Raw genomic sequence first — 18,379 nt, forward strand, 5'->3', positions numbered from 1 at the left:
CTAAGGATAGGAAATATATTCTTAAACAAAACAATGAAACAAATATATAAGCAAAACTACATTTTACACTTGTCTTCATGTGGTTTGCAGATTTTGTTTATATCAACAGTATTACACATTTACCTGCTTGCAGATTTCAATTATCTTTATGGTCATTTATTCAATAAAGTGACATTTTGCATGTTGCATTTTATTTTTTTATCATGATTATAGTGTTTACAATGTTGTTTAAAAAGTACTGAACTTATTGCTTAAATTACGTTGCCTCTAAGCACGGATAGCCTAAGGGCCTGCAAAGCATCATGGATGTTAGAATTCATATCCTTTGTCATCCTTTCTCTATAAAGTTTCACACAAAATGGATCAGCACAACTGTAGATGCAGAGAGAAACGTTATCAGGATTGAAGCATAATTTTTATTTCCTATTGTCACCAATCAAATGACAGTAGTTTTTTTTTTTTTATCTTGTTCTCTTGGCTGGTATTTAACCCCCCTCCCAACCATGTGATTTTACAGTGTTTTTTTCACATTTACTGATGATAATTTTCGTCTTATAGAGGATGAATAGAATAGAGCAGTTGTTCCCCAGAGACTTGTAATGTCATTTAGATAATACTAAGTAGATTATGCTAATTTTTGTAATTGAGCTGATCATCTCTGTTAGCTGTAAAGTTCATAACCATTTCTCATCTAATCTTTCTTTAAATTAAAGTGTGTATAAAAACTATTTTTTTATACTGATGTTCTGCAAAAAGCATAACATGAAGTACATTATAAAATGTTTAAAGATTAAGATGTAAGTGCTGATAAATTTAAATAGAAGACCAGTATGAGCGATTTAAAGTGGTTTTGTCCATTTTCTTTAATGACACTTATTTTAAAAATTATATAAAAGGAGTACTTTTCCTTATGTATAGCCTGCAAGTTGGAGATTCAGCCTAGGGGCCTCGATGGGGGCATACTTGTGTATTAGGGAGGACAGGTAGGTTGCAGCAGCATTATGTGGGGACTTGTAAGCAAGCACCAGAATATTAAATTGAGCTCTATATCTAACTGGTAGGAGGAGCACCAGGAGAGAGCAGTATCTCGTAGACCGAGATTACAGAAAATGAAAAGAAGCTGTTGATGATCAACAGCGTCAAAGGCAGCAGAAAGATCAAGGAGAATTAGGAAAGGGTAATGGCCGCAAGATTTTGCAGCGATTAAATTGTTGGATACTTTGGTCAGAGCTGTTTCAACAGAGTGACGCGTGTGGAATCCAAACTGAAGCAGGTCAAACAGAGAGTTGGATTCGAGGACGTCTGTCAATCTCGCATACACAACTCTCTCAAGGATCTTGGAGGCAAATGGCAGTAGTAATATAGGCCGGTAGTTGGATGGGGAGTTGGGGTCAAGGTTGGGCTGTTTCAGAATCGGCATTATAGTTGCATGCTTGAAGGGTGAAGGAAATGTGCGGGAGGAAATGGAGAGATTGGAAATTTTAGTGAGAGGAAGAGCAAGAGAGGGATGAGCAAGAGTGCAGATGAGATATGAGGGATTAGGATTGAGGGAACAGGTGGTGGGGTGGGAGGACCAGAGAAGAGGAGAAACCTCTTCTGTTGTAGTAGGTGTAAATGAGCATAGAACAGTGGAGTGAGTGGGGTTGGGTGATGTATTTGAATGGGAGGGAGAGAGGTTAGAGATCTCTACCCTGATTGTAGAAATCTTCTTAGTGAAGTAAGTTGCAAAGTTTGAGGCAGACAGGGTGGTAGAGGGAGTGGGCAACAGGGCGAAGGAGAGCATTAAAAGTGTGAAATAGGCCTTTGGGTTGGCGAGAGAGTGTGCTTATGAGGGTGTTGAAGTAATTTACTTTTGCAGAGGAAAGAGCCAGAGTGTAGGAGCGCAGCATAAATTTATAGTGGAGGAAGTCCGGTGCAGAATGAGACTTCCTCCAACAGCGTTCAGCAGTTCTGGAACATTTTTGAGATATCCAGTCAGCTTGGTGTGCCAGGGTTGTAATTGGGAACGCTTTCTGCATTTAAATGTTGGAGGTGTCATGATGTCAAGTTGAGAGGAGAGAGTGGAGTTGTAGAGTGAGGTTGCAGAGTTAGGGCAAGTGAGATTTGAGATGGGTAAAGAGGATAAAACCCGTTTAGGCGATAATCCCCTTCCAGATAGACAAGCAGCTACTGCAAGCACCAATCTCCCGAACTGCAAACTGTACGAATCTTCCAACTCCCGAACTGGAAACACACGAACCCTGGAATAGCTGAACAGGAAAAGCATACAATCCGCTTACACTCCAGGCAGTCAGCATACAATCCAATTCCCCCAATAACGAGACAACACTTCGTTTTGAGGGTCAAGCAGAATCTGAGGTGCTGGCACACCCAGCCTGGTTTTTATTGGTAATCTCTGAGAGGAACGTGGGGGAATGGATTCCTGAAAACCCCTGAGTATATTCGTGTCTGGTATGATAGCATGAAGTTATGGTAGTTTAGGCCATAGGTTATCCTGTGTTGTTGAATGCCTGTAAAATATATAATTAATGGTGTGTGAGATAGTTTAAGGTGGCAAAAGGAAGCAAAACCTAGGAGAAATGTTATGACACAGGTTGAGCTATGCCAATGAGATTCTTCAAGCCAGGTGAAAAGCTGTGTTATGCGTTCTACAAGTATGGGACAAAAATGCTAGGTGGGATAGTACATGCTATGCTGCATGAGTATGTCTAATCCATGATTTTGTCTCTGGAACGAAAGAGTGGCCATGACTGTATGGGCGGCTGTAGGAAGCATATGATGAACATGCCTGGAATATAAATGAGACCATTGTCGGCAGGGATGTATACTCCCGCCTGGTACATGAAAGTAAAAGAAATGTGATAAGTTGCCAACCAAGTGAGTTCCCCAGAATTATCATGACCTTATGGATGAGTAGTGGCGTTTGTTGATGATATGACATGTGCTTAGTTGTCTGAGTAACAACGGATTGATGACCCTGACCATGATTTACCCCATGCCACAGCAGCTGCTACAATGGGGTAGAACCCCCGAAGGGGCTGAGGTGCTGGAAAAATTTCCAAACCTGGATGCCATGACCAACAGCTCCAAAGCAATCATTCCCGGTAGATCGCTGCCAAACCCGAGGTAGAAGCCGCGTCTGACCATCTGGTTGGAAAAGTGTCAGACAATCCTGGAAGGAACATGCTTTTACCATGCCAAGTGGTTAAGAAATCCCCCCCCATGTGCAGGTCTGCTGTTGCTGGGGTGTCTAGGGATATCCTCTGATCGTCATGTTGGAAGTGTGGAAAAAAGGGGAAACTACTCTGGATGTGAAAGCGTGGTCTTCAGGTATGATTGGCATTGCAAAATTAAGGAACCTGGTAGGGATTGTAGTTCCTTGCAGTTGTAAGTACTAAGCAGGAGGTAGTGATTGATGTAGTTGAGAATGTTCCCTATTTGTCTTGTGATAACTTGCGTTTATGGATGCCGACTCAAGTCGTATGCCCAGTAATGTGATGATAGTGTCTGGGCCTTCTGTTTCTTATGGGGTACTGGGACACCCAAGTGGTCAACCAGAATAAGCTGCCGTAAGGCTTCTAGTGAAAAATATGTTATCTTTGATCAACAAGAAGTCTTCTAGATAGTGTATGACTGTAAGGCCTCTGGATATGTTATCATATCCAGCACAGAGTATCTGCGAATATCGATAGTAGGCTAATCTGTAGCCCGAAAGTTAAGCAGGGAAAGGATTGCCCATTTTATGCCATGTAAGTGCCAGTGTGTAGGGTAGATGGTAGCCGTTTTACTGCGTTGATGATATTGGTCTTACTTAACCAAGCTTCAACCCATGCTTGAGTGATAGCTGTAAAGGTAGATCAATGGTGTTGTATAGTAAGGAAACTCCTCGGAGGGTATGAGGGAGTTGAGACTTGGGGTAGCGGAGGTGTGTGGTGCCAATTAGTCTATGGTTAGTCTTTGTTTAAGGGAAGATTTCCTTGTGACAATACCAATGTGTTTGTGTTTGGTGCCATGCTGTAAATGGTGGAGATTGGAAGACCCCTCTGTGTTTACAGCCAATGGTTCTGTTGTGCTGACTGTAAGTTAGGGCATGCTATATTCCTTGAAGGTGTATTTATGATACCTGTATGGGAGCCCTTTGAAGCTCCAGAGCTTTAGTAACTCTACTACAAGTCTGGAAGGGTGAGGAGTCAGGAGTGTTGAAAATGCATTGGTGTGTACAGATGGTGAGTACGTTATTTGTAAGTTGTATTGGGACACATGGTTTGTCATGTGCCCTGAACCATTTGAACATATATGCAACAGTCTATATGCAATGCAACTACTCATATCAATTGTCTCTGGTAGTTCAGAGGTGCTGGTGCTGGTACCTGGAGCCTGAGAGTGCTTGTCCATTTGTTTGGGACAAAATCCCTTCTGTATGGGTACCTGCACAAATAAACATCTCTACATATTCCAAATGCCAACCCAACCAAAGGATGGTCAGTTCCCGATTTACCTGGAATCCCTGGATCTGACCATCACAGATACATCATCATACATATATATGCCTTGCTTCCCCAATGTGCTGGGATCATACGTGCAGGGTTAACGTCTTGTGTGTCATAAGAATTGATTGTACCAGGTAACCAAGTTTCGGTTACAGTAGCGTGAGGCCCAGCCTTCTGAGGGCTGTGGTGACCGACTCAAGATTGCCAGTCTGTCATAAATGTTTTGGCTCATGAGTTTATGAGTGAGGCTAGCATGGCCTGGGTGTCACCTGAGTTGGTGTAGCTGCACCTTCCCCTGCCTCCGTGTTGTCCGTTGATGTATGGAGGAGTTTGAATAACTCTGCTTTCCTTGCTGTGGCAGGGTAGGGGATATGTCACCTCCTTAGGTCGGTGGTAATGTGTGGGATCGTCCAGGATCTGATTGCTGCTTATTTGTACCCAGGGGTTTTGTACTGGCTTGCTAGCTAAGCCGTAAGGTGAAACGATTAGGCTTGGTGTTTTTTGGTGACTGGTGAGGCCCTGATAGTTGCCAAGTGGCTTGAGAGGCTCTATCTATGCTTGGCGCGATGGGATTTTGTCTGGCCACCGAACGTTGTGGCAGGATGTTGGCCTCTCGGTGACAGTAACCAGAAAATAGGAAGGGGAGTGACAGGTGAGGCTCTCTCTATGATACAATGCGAGGCGGCTAGCTCACGAGTGGCCCGAGGGGTGTATGCCTCTGAGTGTGAGGCGGGGGGTTGGCATCGCGGGACCACTAACCAAAGCATAATGCAGAGAAAAAAGGGGGTAATAGCTATTGGGCCCTAGAACCCTAATTGCCAGTACACTATTACTATTCCAGGGAAGGTAAGAGATGGATAACAACGTGAGCAGGTGTATGTACCTGGTAGTATGGTATTGAACCTGACAATCCGTATAGGTTTTTTAGTAGTAACTGTAACCTGAATGAATAAAACCGTATGGCATAAGGAAATATGGCATAGACCAATCTTATCTTAATACATACAGTATATGTGAAAAGTAAAGTGCCGTGATGTATAAATATTAAACATCGTAGCCATACTGGTTAAATATGTATCAATCTTAACCCATTAAGTGCCGTATGTACAACTGAAAAAGTGGTCTGTCCCCAACTTGTATGTTGTATGTCCCCTTGCTAGGGGAAAGTCTGTTGTGTGAGCAGCATGCTGTGAAAAATGTATGTGAACTATATTACCAGTTACGTATATACAGATACGTCTGCTACTGTGTAAGAATATGTATTTATACCAAATGTTTGATATAGTACTTGCTATGTGAATTGTTGTATGCAGGGGCGTATTAGCCGCGAGGCAAACAAGGCATTTGCCTTGGGCGGCATTTTCCAGGGGGCGGCAAAAAAAGCCGCCCCCCAAATGCACAAGGCAAATGTCTTGTTAGCCTTGCGGCTAACGGACATGCTGGGCTGCTTCTGGGCGGTCGGGCGGCGCTGCTGGGCGGGCGGCGAGGGAGCACTCCCCCTGAGCTGTCTGCTCAGCTCCCTCGCGCGCCGCAGAGTGAGGCTGGGAGCCGGAATATGACGTCATATTCCGGCTCCGTCTTCCAGCCTCACTGTGCGGCGCGCGAGGGAGCTGAGCAGACAGCTCAGGGGGAGTGCTCCCTCGCCGCCCGCCCAGCAGCGCCGCCCGACCGCCCAGCAGCCACTGGACCACCAGGGAGAAAGATGACCCCCCCCCCCAGCATTCCCAAAGGTAAGGAGGCTGGGGGGGTTAAAGTAAAAAAAAGAAAAAGAAAAGTGTTAATGTGAGTGAGTGTGTGTGTGTCTGTTAGTGAGTGTGTGTGTGTCTGTTAGTGAGTGTGTGTGTGTGTGTCTGTTAGTGAGTGTGTGTGTGTCTGTTAGTGAGTGTGTGTGTCTGTTAGTGTGTGTGTGTGTCTGTTAGTGAGTGTGTGTGTGTCTGTTAGTGTGTGTGTGTCTGTTAGTGAGTGTGTGTCTTAGTGAGTGTGTGTCTTAGTGTGTGTGTGTCTTAGTGTGTGTGTGTCTTAGTGAGTGTGTGTCTTAGTGAGTGTGTGTGTCAGTGAGTGTGTGTGTCAGTGAGTGTGTGTGTCAGTGAGTGTGTGTGTCAGTGAGTGTGTGTGTGTCAGTGAGTGTGTGTGTGTCTATTAGTGTGTGTGTGTGTGTGTGTGTTAGTGTGTGTGTGTGTGGGTGTCTGTTAGTGTGGGTGTCTGTGAGTGTGGGTGTCTGTGAGTGTGTTTGCCTGTGAGTGTGTTTGCCTGTGAGTGTGTGTGTGTGTTTGCCTGTGAGTGTGTGTGTGTCTGCTAGTTTGTGTCTGTTAGTGTGTCTGCTAGTTTGTGTCTGTTAGTGTGTCTGTTAGTGTGTCTGTTAGTGTGTGTGTCTGTTAGCGAGTGTGTGTTTCTGTTAGCGAGTGTGTGTTTCTGTTAGCGAGTGTGTGTGTCTGTTAGCGAGTGTGTGTTTCTGTTAGTGAGTGTGTGTGTCTGTTAGCAAGTGTGTGTTTCTGTTAGCGAGTGTGTGTTTCTGTTAGCGAGTGTGTGTTTCTGTTAGCGAGTGTGTGTTTCTGTTAGCGAGTGTGTGTGTCTGTTAGCGAGTGTGTGTTTCTGTTAGCGAGTGTGTGTTTCTGTTAGCGAGTGTGTGTTTCTGTTAGCGAGTGTATGCGTATGTGTCATTGAATGTGTGTGTGTGTATTTAGAATGCGGGGCGGGGTAAAGGTTGGGTGGGGGTGGCGCGCTGGGGGGGGGGGGGCGCCTGAGTTTTGTGCAGCACAAAACCAGGATACACCACTGGTTGTATGTCTTATTGAATGGTAGGAGTCCGTTAACATGGTGTTGCAAAATGCAAGTGCACTGGAGATCTGACGAGTTCCCTATAGTTGGATACTGATTGGTATGTGAAATGTTGTTTGTCTATTGACCTTTAGGTGTCAGTGTTTTGGTGTTTGAAAACCCCATAAAAAATTGTCAATGTACTTGACAGACCTGTAGGTGGCAGTGTTGATAGAACCACTGTTGGTCTTTATGTGAAATGTAAATTATTGTGAATTAAACCTGAAGTTAAGCCCGTGCTGGAGTTTAATTTATGGTTCATGGTTATGTTTAAAACAATCTTATGTGTAATTTAAATTGGCTGGTAAATTGTATATGACATGTGAAGACAGTTTTGCTGTTGACCAGTAGGGGTCAGAAATGCTGATTGTATGGTAAAAATACCCTTTAACCCTTTAAGGAAAAAACTTCTGGAATAAAAGGGAATCATGACATGCCACACATGTCGTGTCCTTAAGGGGTTAATCCTACCATTTGACAGATACGAGTCAGTATAAAAGCGAAAATGCTGTAGTTAGTTTGTTTGCTTATGAAGTTAAATAAAGTCTGAGAAGCCTGTAGTATACCGATTGACCGGTAGGGGTCAGCATGTAGGCGAAAATGCTGTGGTTCGTTGGTTTGTACATGAAATGCAATAATGTCTGAGAAGCCTGTAGTACACCGAATGACCGGTAGGGGTCAGCATGTAGGCGAAAATGCAGTGGTTCGTTGGTTTGTACATAAAATGCAATAATGTCTGAGAAGCCTGTAGTACACTGAATGACCAGTAGGGGTCAGTGTGTAGGTGAAAATGCAGTGGTTTATTGTTTTGTACATGAAAATCAAAAACGTCTAAGAAGCCTGTAGTACACCGAATGACTGATAGGGGTCAGTGTGTAGGTGAAAAATGCAGTGGTTTGTTGGTTTGTTCAGCGATACCAATTAGGTGGCCCTAAGTGCATGGGCCAACCAATGGTAAAATCGCTGCAGAACAACAATTTTGTTCCCGCGGAGCACCAATTGGTAAACACCGACTTAGAGTATCCCATTAATACACCACTTTAGATGTATATTACTATGACATCCATGAGAATATAGTAGACAATATAAGTATGTACAAATGTAAACCTAACTGTGAATGGAAAATAAGTTGAAATATAAAGGTTGTGTGAAATTATCAAATTTTCAAGAAAAATAACATTCTTATGAAGTTATGTTCGATATTATATATATATCATTAAAAGTCCAGAATCTGTAGTTTATATTCATAGTGTGGCGAAACCAACCTCGCCACTGGGCCCTGGAGAAGCCTGTTTGCTAGCCTCCTACCTGCTGACTATGGCCCCTGGGTTATTTGGGGCATATTGTACTTTATATTGCTGCTGCTGGCCATTTTAAAAGCATCTGTGGAGCATATTACAGTATACTGCCTTTAATATTACATATGTTATAATGTGTTCAGTTAACCTGGGTTATATGTATGCAGCATTCAGCTGATTGTTCGGTAGAATCACTCCATTCATTATACTGAGTGAAACTACCGAACAACCAGACCACCCAGGAATAAGTATGCCTCCAATTACTTATTGGCAATCAGTGGTAATTGGCAATCAGTGTAATGTATTCTTTGTCCTCTGGGTGGCCGCCATTCGGGAAACGAACACGTGGCGGCGAACATCTTAAACTACCGAACAGCGGTGTTTTGCCGTCGAGTGTCTGGAACTAAAATCGGACACTCGACTAGGCAAACACCGCTGAGACCTCCATACTTCCAGAAATTCGTATAGAAACTACCGAATGGCCCGCCGTTTGGTAGAAAGAACCCCACAAACAAGGGAATTCATTCAAACCCTCTCCAGGCTCTATAACACAGGCAATTCGTCTGTTTTCATTCCCTTGTCTGTGACCGACCGCAGGAACCCTATATCTCCCGAACCGTTTATCCGAATGAACTGATTTTTGGATATGTTGTCCCCCTGAATAAGGGCTGTACCCCCCGTTTTTGGGGTACATCCAGAACTGGGCTAAAAATGTGTACCGTATAATTGGGTTTACTGTTATCTGAGGGGAGAGGATGTGTGGGTGGAACCATGTATGTGATTGGTTATTTTATGCCTCCCCCTGGGTGTGGCCTGTAAGTGTACAAGTGTAATAAAAGCCAGTCTAGATGAGCCAGTCCAGAGTTCCTGTTTTACCCTCAAAGTGAAGTGTCGTCTCATTATTGGGGGAAGGATTTATTGCATGCTGTTCTAGTTGACTGCTAGGAGTGTAAGCCTATTCGTATGGTTCCTATTCAACGGTCTACAGCATTCAGAGGCTTGAGAGCATTCATATGCTTCTCAGATTCGGTGATTGTGGTGTCTGCCAGAGTGCTTGGAGTCCTCAGGAAACGCTAGGAGCATCATTTAACGGAGGTACCCGGTCGGGGTGCCAGGTGATCCGTTACACATAGTTTATGAAAAGAGAGAAGGTAAACATTTCAAAAGGTTTAAGTGATCCAATCACACATTGTGGAAATGTGGCAGTGCACTTCAAAGGGATTTCTAGATGGTAAGTTGCTCTTTTTTACATTACCATTCCTATGGGTGTGCTGGATATTGAGAATGAAACTTTTCTTGGCCATATGGTAGGTATGTGGATACAAATACACTGACTAAGACCTGTCTAGTGTAGTTCATGTACAAATCCAATGCAGTATAGGATGCATGCTTTCTCTGAGCAGATTGTGACAACAGAGTTGTCAAAGAAAATACCCAATTTGAACCTGGAATGATTGGAAAAAAAAGGTGATTTCCACACTCGGGCTTTTTTTCCTTGCCTTTATTCCTATTTATTTATTTATTTATTTATTTATTTATTTATTTAAACAACATAGAAATAAAACTAAGCCTTTCACAATGATTATGAGTAACTTGTATTTAACAAATAATATGAATTTAGAAATAACATTGTGGAAACAAAAAAGGCATAGCTATTAAAATGTGTACCTTAAAAAACTGGAAACATGAGAAAGGTCCTCACTGAGTGTGCAGGTCAGAGAACAAATACATTAACTGGCAAAGATGTAAAAAAGTATATATGCACACTACAGCCAGAATCAAGGCTTTTATAAATAGTTAATAAATATACGGAACCTTGGTTAAGGTGAAAGTTTTAACATCGGTTGAATAAAATCGTTTTCTCTTGACACTTCAGAGAGGAAGGATGATTGTTAAACCAGGGCAGAAAGGAAATAAGAATAAACCACAAGTTAAAAAAAGAAGTATTGAGATAAACACATATATAATAAAAGAATACTCAATAGACAATTAACACTGATGCAAATATGTTTTGCTAGGTTGCGGTCCCTAATTATATTTTAATACACTATATAATTTTAATATATATTTATGCACCTATTTTGTATATCAAGTTGTAGTTGACAGTTTGCTTCCATACCTTTCCAGGTCAGAAACTCTTTAGTTGTCACGTGTGCGCCAATTCTTTCTCAACCAAAGGGAGTCTCAAAGTGCATATGCGGCTGCATACCGGAGCCAAGCCATTCAAGTGTCCACATTGTGACATGCGTTTTCGCACCTCTGGACGCAGGAAAACTCACATACAATGTCATTACAAAGCAGATTCAAAGAAGATGCGTAAACCAATTTTACGCAGACATATTTCACAAACTGTGGTACCGGTTTCCAGTACCACAACCACTGCTGCTGAATCTCTTCAACCAATAAGCCTTCTTAACACTTCTACAGCAGATCCAAGTGTTTTTATCACCAACAGCTCTGTTCTTTCTAGTCACTTTGATCAAAACTTGCTCCAGCAAGGACTGGTTGGACAAGCCATTCTTCCAGCCTCTGTATCAGGTAAGTACAGATCTCTACTTCTTTAATTCTGTTAAAAGGTTGAACTCATTGTGCACCTAATATGCTTACCTAAACATATAAAAAAAGATGGCAATGTGAGGAAAATGAGAAATGTGTGTTTACTTTTTCCAATATTAGTGTTTTCTTTTAAACTTAAAATTCTTTGGCTGTGAATGTACTACCATTCATAAAGTATAATCATATGGGAAATCATACAGGTAACCACAGAACACATTATAATATGAAAGAATAGGAAGTTATGGGAACACAGACAATAAAACAAACATTTTAGACCTTTCTGCCTGTATTGCTATCGTATGCAAATACATTGGTGACTAAGAATGTACAACCAATAGATGGTGCTGTCACATACATTGTCCCCGTGGTTTCATTGCAGTGAAAAAAACAACAGATGGCACTGTGCCACAGAAGGTTCCAGTGGATGTGTGGATGGTTGTTTTTCCATCACGTTCCCCGTTGTTTAGCACTGCTGTTTACTAAAGTGTAAATTATTAGGACTGCAAGATGAATTTCGAATTTTAGGCCAAAATAGCCAAACTGAATGAAATTCTCCAAGTCAGATGTGGCTGTTTCTACATTTTCAAAACTACTTTGAATTCCTAACAGTTTACTGTAGTAAGAATAGATATATAGGTCAATGACATTGGTTCTTCCCATAAATTCCTGACCGTTTACTGTAATGAATAGATATATATGTCAATGATATTGGCGTCTGTGCATATATTCAGCTTAGGTTGCAAACACATAATCGTCTACATCCCCCTCTCTCTATTTTTAGTACTGCTATTATTCATTATACCTGCCTTAAAGGGGCATTATTGTCACCCAGATCACTTCATCTAAACCTGGAATTAAAACATTGCTATTTTTTTTATTGACCGCCAACCGGAAACTCGGTCAAGTGATGCCGAAGCCCATAGGAAAGCATTGAATTTATTGACTCACAATGAAGGAAGTAATGAATACAGTAATTTTCTTTCTACACATTGAAGTTCTGAAGTTACAAAAATATACAGTGTAAAATTAACCACGTTGAAGTCCATCATTAGGCTGGTCCTTTTACCAGCAATTCTTACATCAGTCTGTATTAGTTTTCTGTCCTCAAACTAGATTTGAATTACAAGTTTGACTCTACTAGCAAAAACACCCAATGGGAGTTTTTTTGGTTAATTGTTTCACAGGGTCTGAGGATTCTCTGTGGTTTGTCTGGTATATTTTTTCTTAACTATAAGTATAATTGACATGAATCAAAAGTAGTCAGCAGTCAGGACTGGTTCTATAGAAAACCAACGATATATTACAATAAAACATTAATAGGTTATGTCACAGTTAGTTAAGATGGGCTAACATGAACACTATAGGGTGAGGAACACAAACATATATTCCTGACCCTATAGTGTTAAAACCACCATCTACCCCCATGGTCCCCCTTGCCCCATAAATATAGTTAAATCTTACTTTTTTCCAGTCTGCTGCCACTGGCTCTGCCCCTGATCTGCCTGCTTGGCTGACATTATCAGAAGTGATTCTCTCAGCCAATCACAATGCTTTCACATAGGAAAGCATTGGATTGGCTGAGACTGTCAAGAAGGCAGTTCAGGGGCAGTGCCTGCACAAGTCAAACACAGCCCCAATGCAATCAATGCATCTCTATGAGGAAAGTTCAGTGTCTTCATGCAGAGGGTGGATACACTGAATGACTGTGCTGCACACTGTGCAGCACAGCCCCAGGAAGCATCTCTAGCAGCCATCTGATGAGTGACCTGTGGAGGTTTCCCTAGGCTGTAATGTAAACACTGCCTTTTCTCTGAAAATACATTGTTTTACTGCAAAGAGCGTGAAGGGAATGATTTTACTCACCAGAACAAATACAATAAGCTGTAGTTGTTCTGATGACTATAGTGTCACTTTAAAAATCTACCAGTAAAACTCCATTCCACAGTAAAATTGCTGAATATTTTATTTGTTATTTATGGCATAAACACAGCTATCAGTAATAATGTGAATGATTAATGTTTTGGCTGATTTTCTCTGTTTTGCAGCTGGTGGGGATTTAACTGTCTCCTTGTCAGATGGTAGCTTAGCCACACTGGAAGGAATCCAGTTGCAGCTTGCAGCTAACCTAGTCGGACAAAATGTCCAGATTTCTGGAATAGATGCCACAAGCATAAACAACATAACACTACAGGTAAATGTAGCATATGTTAGAGAAACAACAATAATGCTTGCTGCAATTACATTTTTTTTTATTTTTTTTAAAATCTGTGTTATCCTTTCTTCTTCACATTCTGTATTTTAGATTGACCCCAGCCTTTTGCATCAGACTTTGCAGCATGGCAGCCTTCTTCCTCAGCAGCTTCCTGTGGACAACTGCTCAACACAGACATCTAACAGCCTGCCGACAAGTGATAGTGCTGTTGCAGCCAATGTGGTCATCCAGCCCATTGCGAGCTTATCTTTACAGCCTACTGCAACTTCGTCTTCCAATCTGACAATTGGATCTATATCTGAGCAAGACTCTGTGCTTACATCTAGCAATTCATGTAAGTTCTGTCTAGTTTAAAACCATGTATAACCTACATATAATCAATTTAATACTTACACAGATCTAGAGAGTGCAAATATACTGTATAGATAAGTAAATTATTTATGTTTTGTTTCCGTTGAGGACATATTGGATGTATAGTACTCTAGTACTCTACATCTATATTTTTGTATTCAGGTAATTATGTGTTACATTCTTATTTTCTTACATCTTGCATCAACTCATATTACAGACTAAATGGGTTGAAAAAGACCCAAAATATGTTGGAAGCATTGGGAGGCTTGTGTGCCTGCTGACCAAACGCTGCCCAGCGCCAATCAGGTGGTCTCATTGAAATAGCTGTGTTTCACTCTGCTATTTTGAAGAAAGTGCCTCTGGTGCCTGTCAGTGCAGAACGGCAATCTGTTACATCGCAGAATTTAAATGAGAGGGACATGGCACCGTTTAAAATCCTACCCAGTGTCTGGTGATGTTGTCCATGCTGTAATATTGATAGTTTGGTTGGTGTATAAACAAATAGCTCTGCCGGTGATATATTGGAGTGCAGCTGTGGTTCCTTGAATTACAGGGTCCATGTTAACATGATATCAATGTTTCTTCATTTGGCAGTTTGGGGTTTCTGTTAATGCAGAGGCATGTTTTTCTTCTTGTAGTACATTATGTACTACCATAAATAACATATGGGAGTCGCATTTAATAAGCAACGTCAGCTGAAGGGAGAAGAGCATTTACTAATGGTCACTTATTAAAGGACCACTATAGTGCCAGAACAACAAACTTGTTTTCCTGGCACTATAGTGCCCTGAGGGTGCCCCCACCCTCAGGGTCCCACTCCCGCCGGGCTGAAGGGGGAGGAAGGGGTTAAACGCTGGGGACTCTCCTTCTCCTTCCGACGTCATCGGCTGAATGCGCATGCGCGGCATAAGCCGCGTGCGCATTCAGCCAGTCCATAGGAAAGCATTCTCAATGCTTTCCTATGGACGCTGGTGTCTTCTCACTGTGAAAATCACAGTGAGAAGCGCGGAAGCTCCTCTAGCGGTTGTCAATGAGACAGCCACTAGAGGCTAGATTAACCCATAAGTGAACATAGCAGTTTCTTAGAAACTGCTATGTTTACAGCAGGCAGGGTTAATCCTAGATGGACCTGCCACCCAGACCACTTCATTGAGCTGAAGTGGTCTGGGTGCCTATAGTGGTCCTTTAAGGTTGGGACATGGAATCATTGCATAACCCACTATAATTAGCAATTCTGAGGTATGGTATAATGAGCAAAATTTAATTAAATAAATTTTTCTAGTCTTAAAAAACAAACAAACAAACAAACAACAACTTTTCTCTGCTTTCTTCCACAGTAGAGTAGGCTTAATGTTATTGGTTATGTCATTATTTTCTAGATTTATATTTAAAGCAGCACTGTCATGGCCGCTTCCATTTTTTTTAACCCCTCTCCCGACTCCTCTACACTTTATTAGCCTCACAGTCTGCCCCCAAGTGCCGTTAGGTCCCCCATTTTACATGTATTTTTTCTGCCTCATTTCTTCTCTTCAATCTGTGTCGTAAGTGTCAGCATCTTAGTGTTACTAGACATGACGTTTAACACATAGCCTTCATCTGCCCATACAGCTCGCACGGACAAATTCCCACGCATGCCCATTTCACAGTAGACGTGGGCAGTATTTTTGCATGAATTTCGGTTATTTGTCCATTTGTCTGAAAAATGAATAAACAAATAGAAATTGCAACAAGTGAAACAAAGAACGAATTTCATCCTGCAATTAATCAGTGGGTGGTGGGAGTTTAAATTATAATGTGGGGGTGGACTTATTGTCCCCCTCCAGCCCTCACACATTGGTGGCAAGTGGAGGCCCTAAATGATAATGGGGGAAATTGCTCTCCCATAGCACTCATCCATTGTCAGCAGGTGGAGCCCTGAATGAAGAAAAAAAATAAAAACTTCATCTGCTTTAATAAGAAATATGTACAGCAGAGTAGGATTAATTTTATGGGTTATGCCATTGTTTTAGAAACTTATATTTAAAGCGCCTCCAGTGACTGTCTTAGGAGAGGCCACTGGAGGTGCCCCAATAAGAAAATGAAGGGCTTTTCGTGTTTTTGGTCTTTTAGCTATTTAGTTGATAGTTTCTTAATACTTGTGGGTTTCCCATTATTGGTGCCATTAAATATGGCAATCCCACAAGGGTACCAATTTATTGTGGTATCTGCTAATTGGCTGCAAGATACAACTGCAGCCCAGAATGTGTTTTTAGTTAGAAACAGTTGAAAAATAAAAAAGAAAGGTAGGGTAGGAGTGACAGTGCTGCTTTAAATATCATTGCAGACCAATACAGAGATCACTCTATAGAGAGAGAGAGAGAGAGAGAGAGAGAGAGAGAGAGAGAGAGAGATCTGTAACTGCTTGTAGTAGAAGACATCCAGCAAAGAGGATATTAATAGTTCAATATCATTATTTCTGATTAAATTGTATTCCCTGCTTAGCTGGCCAGGAACTTTCTCAGGTGATGGCATCTCAAGGACTGGTATCTTCCACTAATAGACAACATGAGATCACACTGACCATTAATAATTCTAGTCTAAGCCATGTTTTGGCCCATGCTACTGGTACCACACCCACTACTTCTACTGGATCACCACAGGAGATCACACTCACAATATCTGGTAAGTTAAACCACTGTATATATTGTTTTTTTTTTGTAGCCTTTTTAAAAATGTAATTGTTTCCCGAAAATCCTTCGGTATGAAACATTATATTGATTGTAAGATGATAATATTGTCACATTAAAATTGTATGGTTATATTATTATGATCATATTTTGTTATTTGGTGTGAATCTATCTTTAATGCAACATTTCTTGTAGAGATAAAGTAGTCCCAGGTATTACCCAAATTTATTATGAAACCCATATGGCCCTGCTATGCCTTATTCTTCCTCTTTTATCAGTTCTAAATATAAAAAAAAGCTTGTTCATCTCCAACTGCCTTCTTTTTCACCCAAAGGTATTTTTTTTATTAATTTGTACTTTAATGTACTTTGATGTTCATCTCTGGCTCATTAGGTCAGGATATAGTGCAACTTGGCTCTTCTGGAAGCAGTGAACTGAATGGCAGCCTGAGACTGAACACACCTGGAATCACCAGCCAGCCCACTGAGACGGCACTGTCATTAAGCAACGATCACATTTTATCACAGACCACTACATTAACTACTACCTCAGGTAATGAATACTGCAATTTAATATCACAGTGAGTTTGATTGGAGATCTCATTTGAATAAATGTATGAAATCTCTGCTAAGAAAATATTCATTCATGGTATTAACTAGTCTTTTTTTCTGGTAGTCCTATAGCTGTATTTACCATAAGACGATCACCCAGGGCTTGAACAGGGTCCTCTTATGACCAGCAGTTGAACCCACAATTATTTTACCTCACTCTACATGTAACTAATAGGATACCGCCCTGTTCCTCTGTGTTATGTTGAAAACATGGGGAGCAACCTTAATGGTTGGTCAGAAGTGGCCCATGTGTTGCTATGATAGCAGCAGCACACAACTAATATACATGCTACTTCTGACTCCTATGTTGCACATAGAGATCTGACTATGAACCTCTTTGCTGCTTCTTAAATATAAATAGATAAATATAAATAGCTCAGGAAAGCAAAAAAATATATACATTCAGTGGAGATCAAGCATTACGTTACTGCAGCATTCTCCCTGTTGATCTCACTCTTGCAGATGTTCCCCCAATACTTACAATACTGCATTATTTTCCATTTTAAATTTACCTTTGCAACTGCAATCAATATGCCACCTACCCAGTATGCTGTCTATTATGTACTATGATTGTATAGGTATGCAAGAAGAGGGAAGTAGCACCTTGGAAAAATCCTCAGATACGGGCCAATATGCAACGAGAAGAGAGGACAAGGAGTAGAATATAGTATATGGAGCTGATGATTAGCTCCAATTTAGTATGCCAGGTGGGAACAATCCCCAGCTATGGATAGGTAGCAGGCATCTTGATAGGTAGCCCAGGGGCAAAAGCAACAGAAAGTGTCACCAATATAGTGTAATATATTAAATGGAGTATATATATATAATGGGTCCTAGTGAATAGCGTGGAGTGGAAGGATCCCCACTGTTAGATATTGATATACAGTAGAAACCCTCACTGTGGTGAAGTGTGTATAAAACAAATAATACAATATAGTGCTCACAATATAGATTTAAAGTAATAAAATGGTAGGAAATGTACTCACTGGTATAGAACAAAAATGGTTTTGGTCAATCCATAAAGCGTATGTGGTATGTTCCTTACCAAGGAAGAAGATGCTCAAGCATTAGGATAAAACATGAATAATAAAAATTCACAAAACTTATAAAACCAAATAAAACAAAGTATGATAACATACTAATGTGTTTCACCTATTCTTAAGGCTTTATCAGGATGAGGGATCTTCACTGTTTAAATAGAATAGTACAGATTTGAAAATGTGATCATAGTCACGCGACTGTAAGATCATTAACATATAAATAAAACTGTGATCAACTAGTGTATAGGTTAAGAAAGAAAATTGTGACAACCCCTATGGGCACTTTCAAAATAAAAAACAAGGCTTATAGCCAATTGGAGAATATACACTGAACAAAA

At 41.1% G+C, this 18,379-nt stretch overlaps 1 protein-coding gene across 2 annotated transcripts in view; it reads left to right on the forward strand.

The window, feature by feature from the left end:
* ZNF236 (zinc finger protein 236) overlaps positions 1 to 18,379 on the forward strand; it is a 174,674-nt gene that overhangs the window by 128,626 nt on the left and 27,669 nt on the right. For both annotated transcript variants that reach the window (XM_063451634.1, XM_063451635.1), the window contains 5 exons: positions 10,733 to 11,143; positions 13,207 to 13,352; positions 13,464 to 13,707; positions 16,206 to 16,385; positions 16,784 to 16,942. In XM_063451634.1, the coding sequence (XP_063307704.1) occupies positions 10,733 to 11,143; positions 13,207 to 13,352; positions 13,464 to 13,707; positions 16,206 to 16,385; positions 16,784 to 16,942 (1,140 nt within the window). The remainder of the gene's footprint in view (positions 1 to 10,732; positions 11,144 to 13,206; positions 13,353 to 13,463; positions 13,708 to 16,205; positions 16,386 to 16,783; positions 16,943 to 18,379) is intronic.

This window comes from Pelobates fuscus, chromosome 4, assembly GCF_036172605.1.
Source record: "Pelobates fuscus isolate aPelFus1 chromosome 4, aPelFus1.pri, whole genome shotgun sequence".
NCBI lineage: Eukaryota > Metazoa > Chordata > Amphibia > Anura > Pelobatidae > Pelobates > Pelobates fuscus.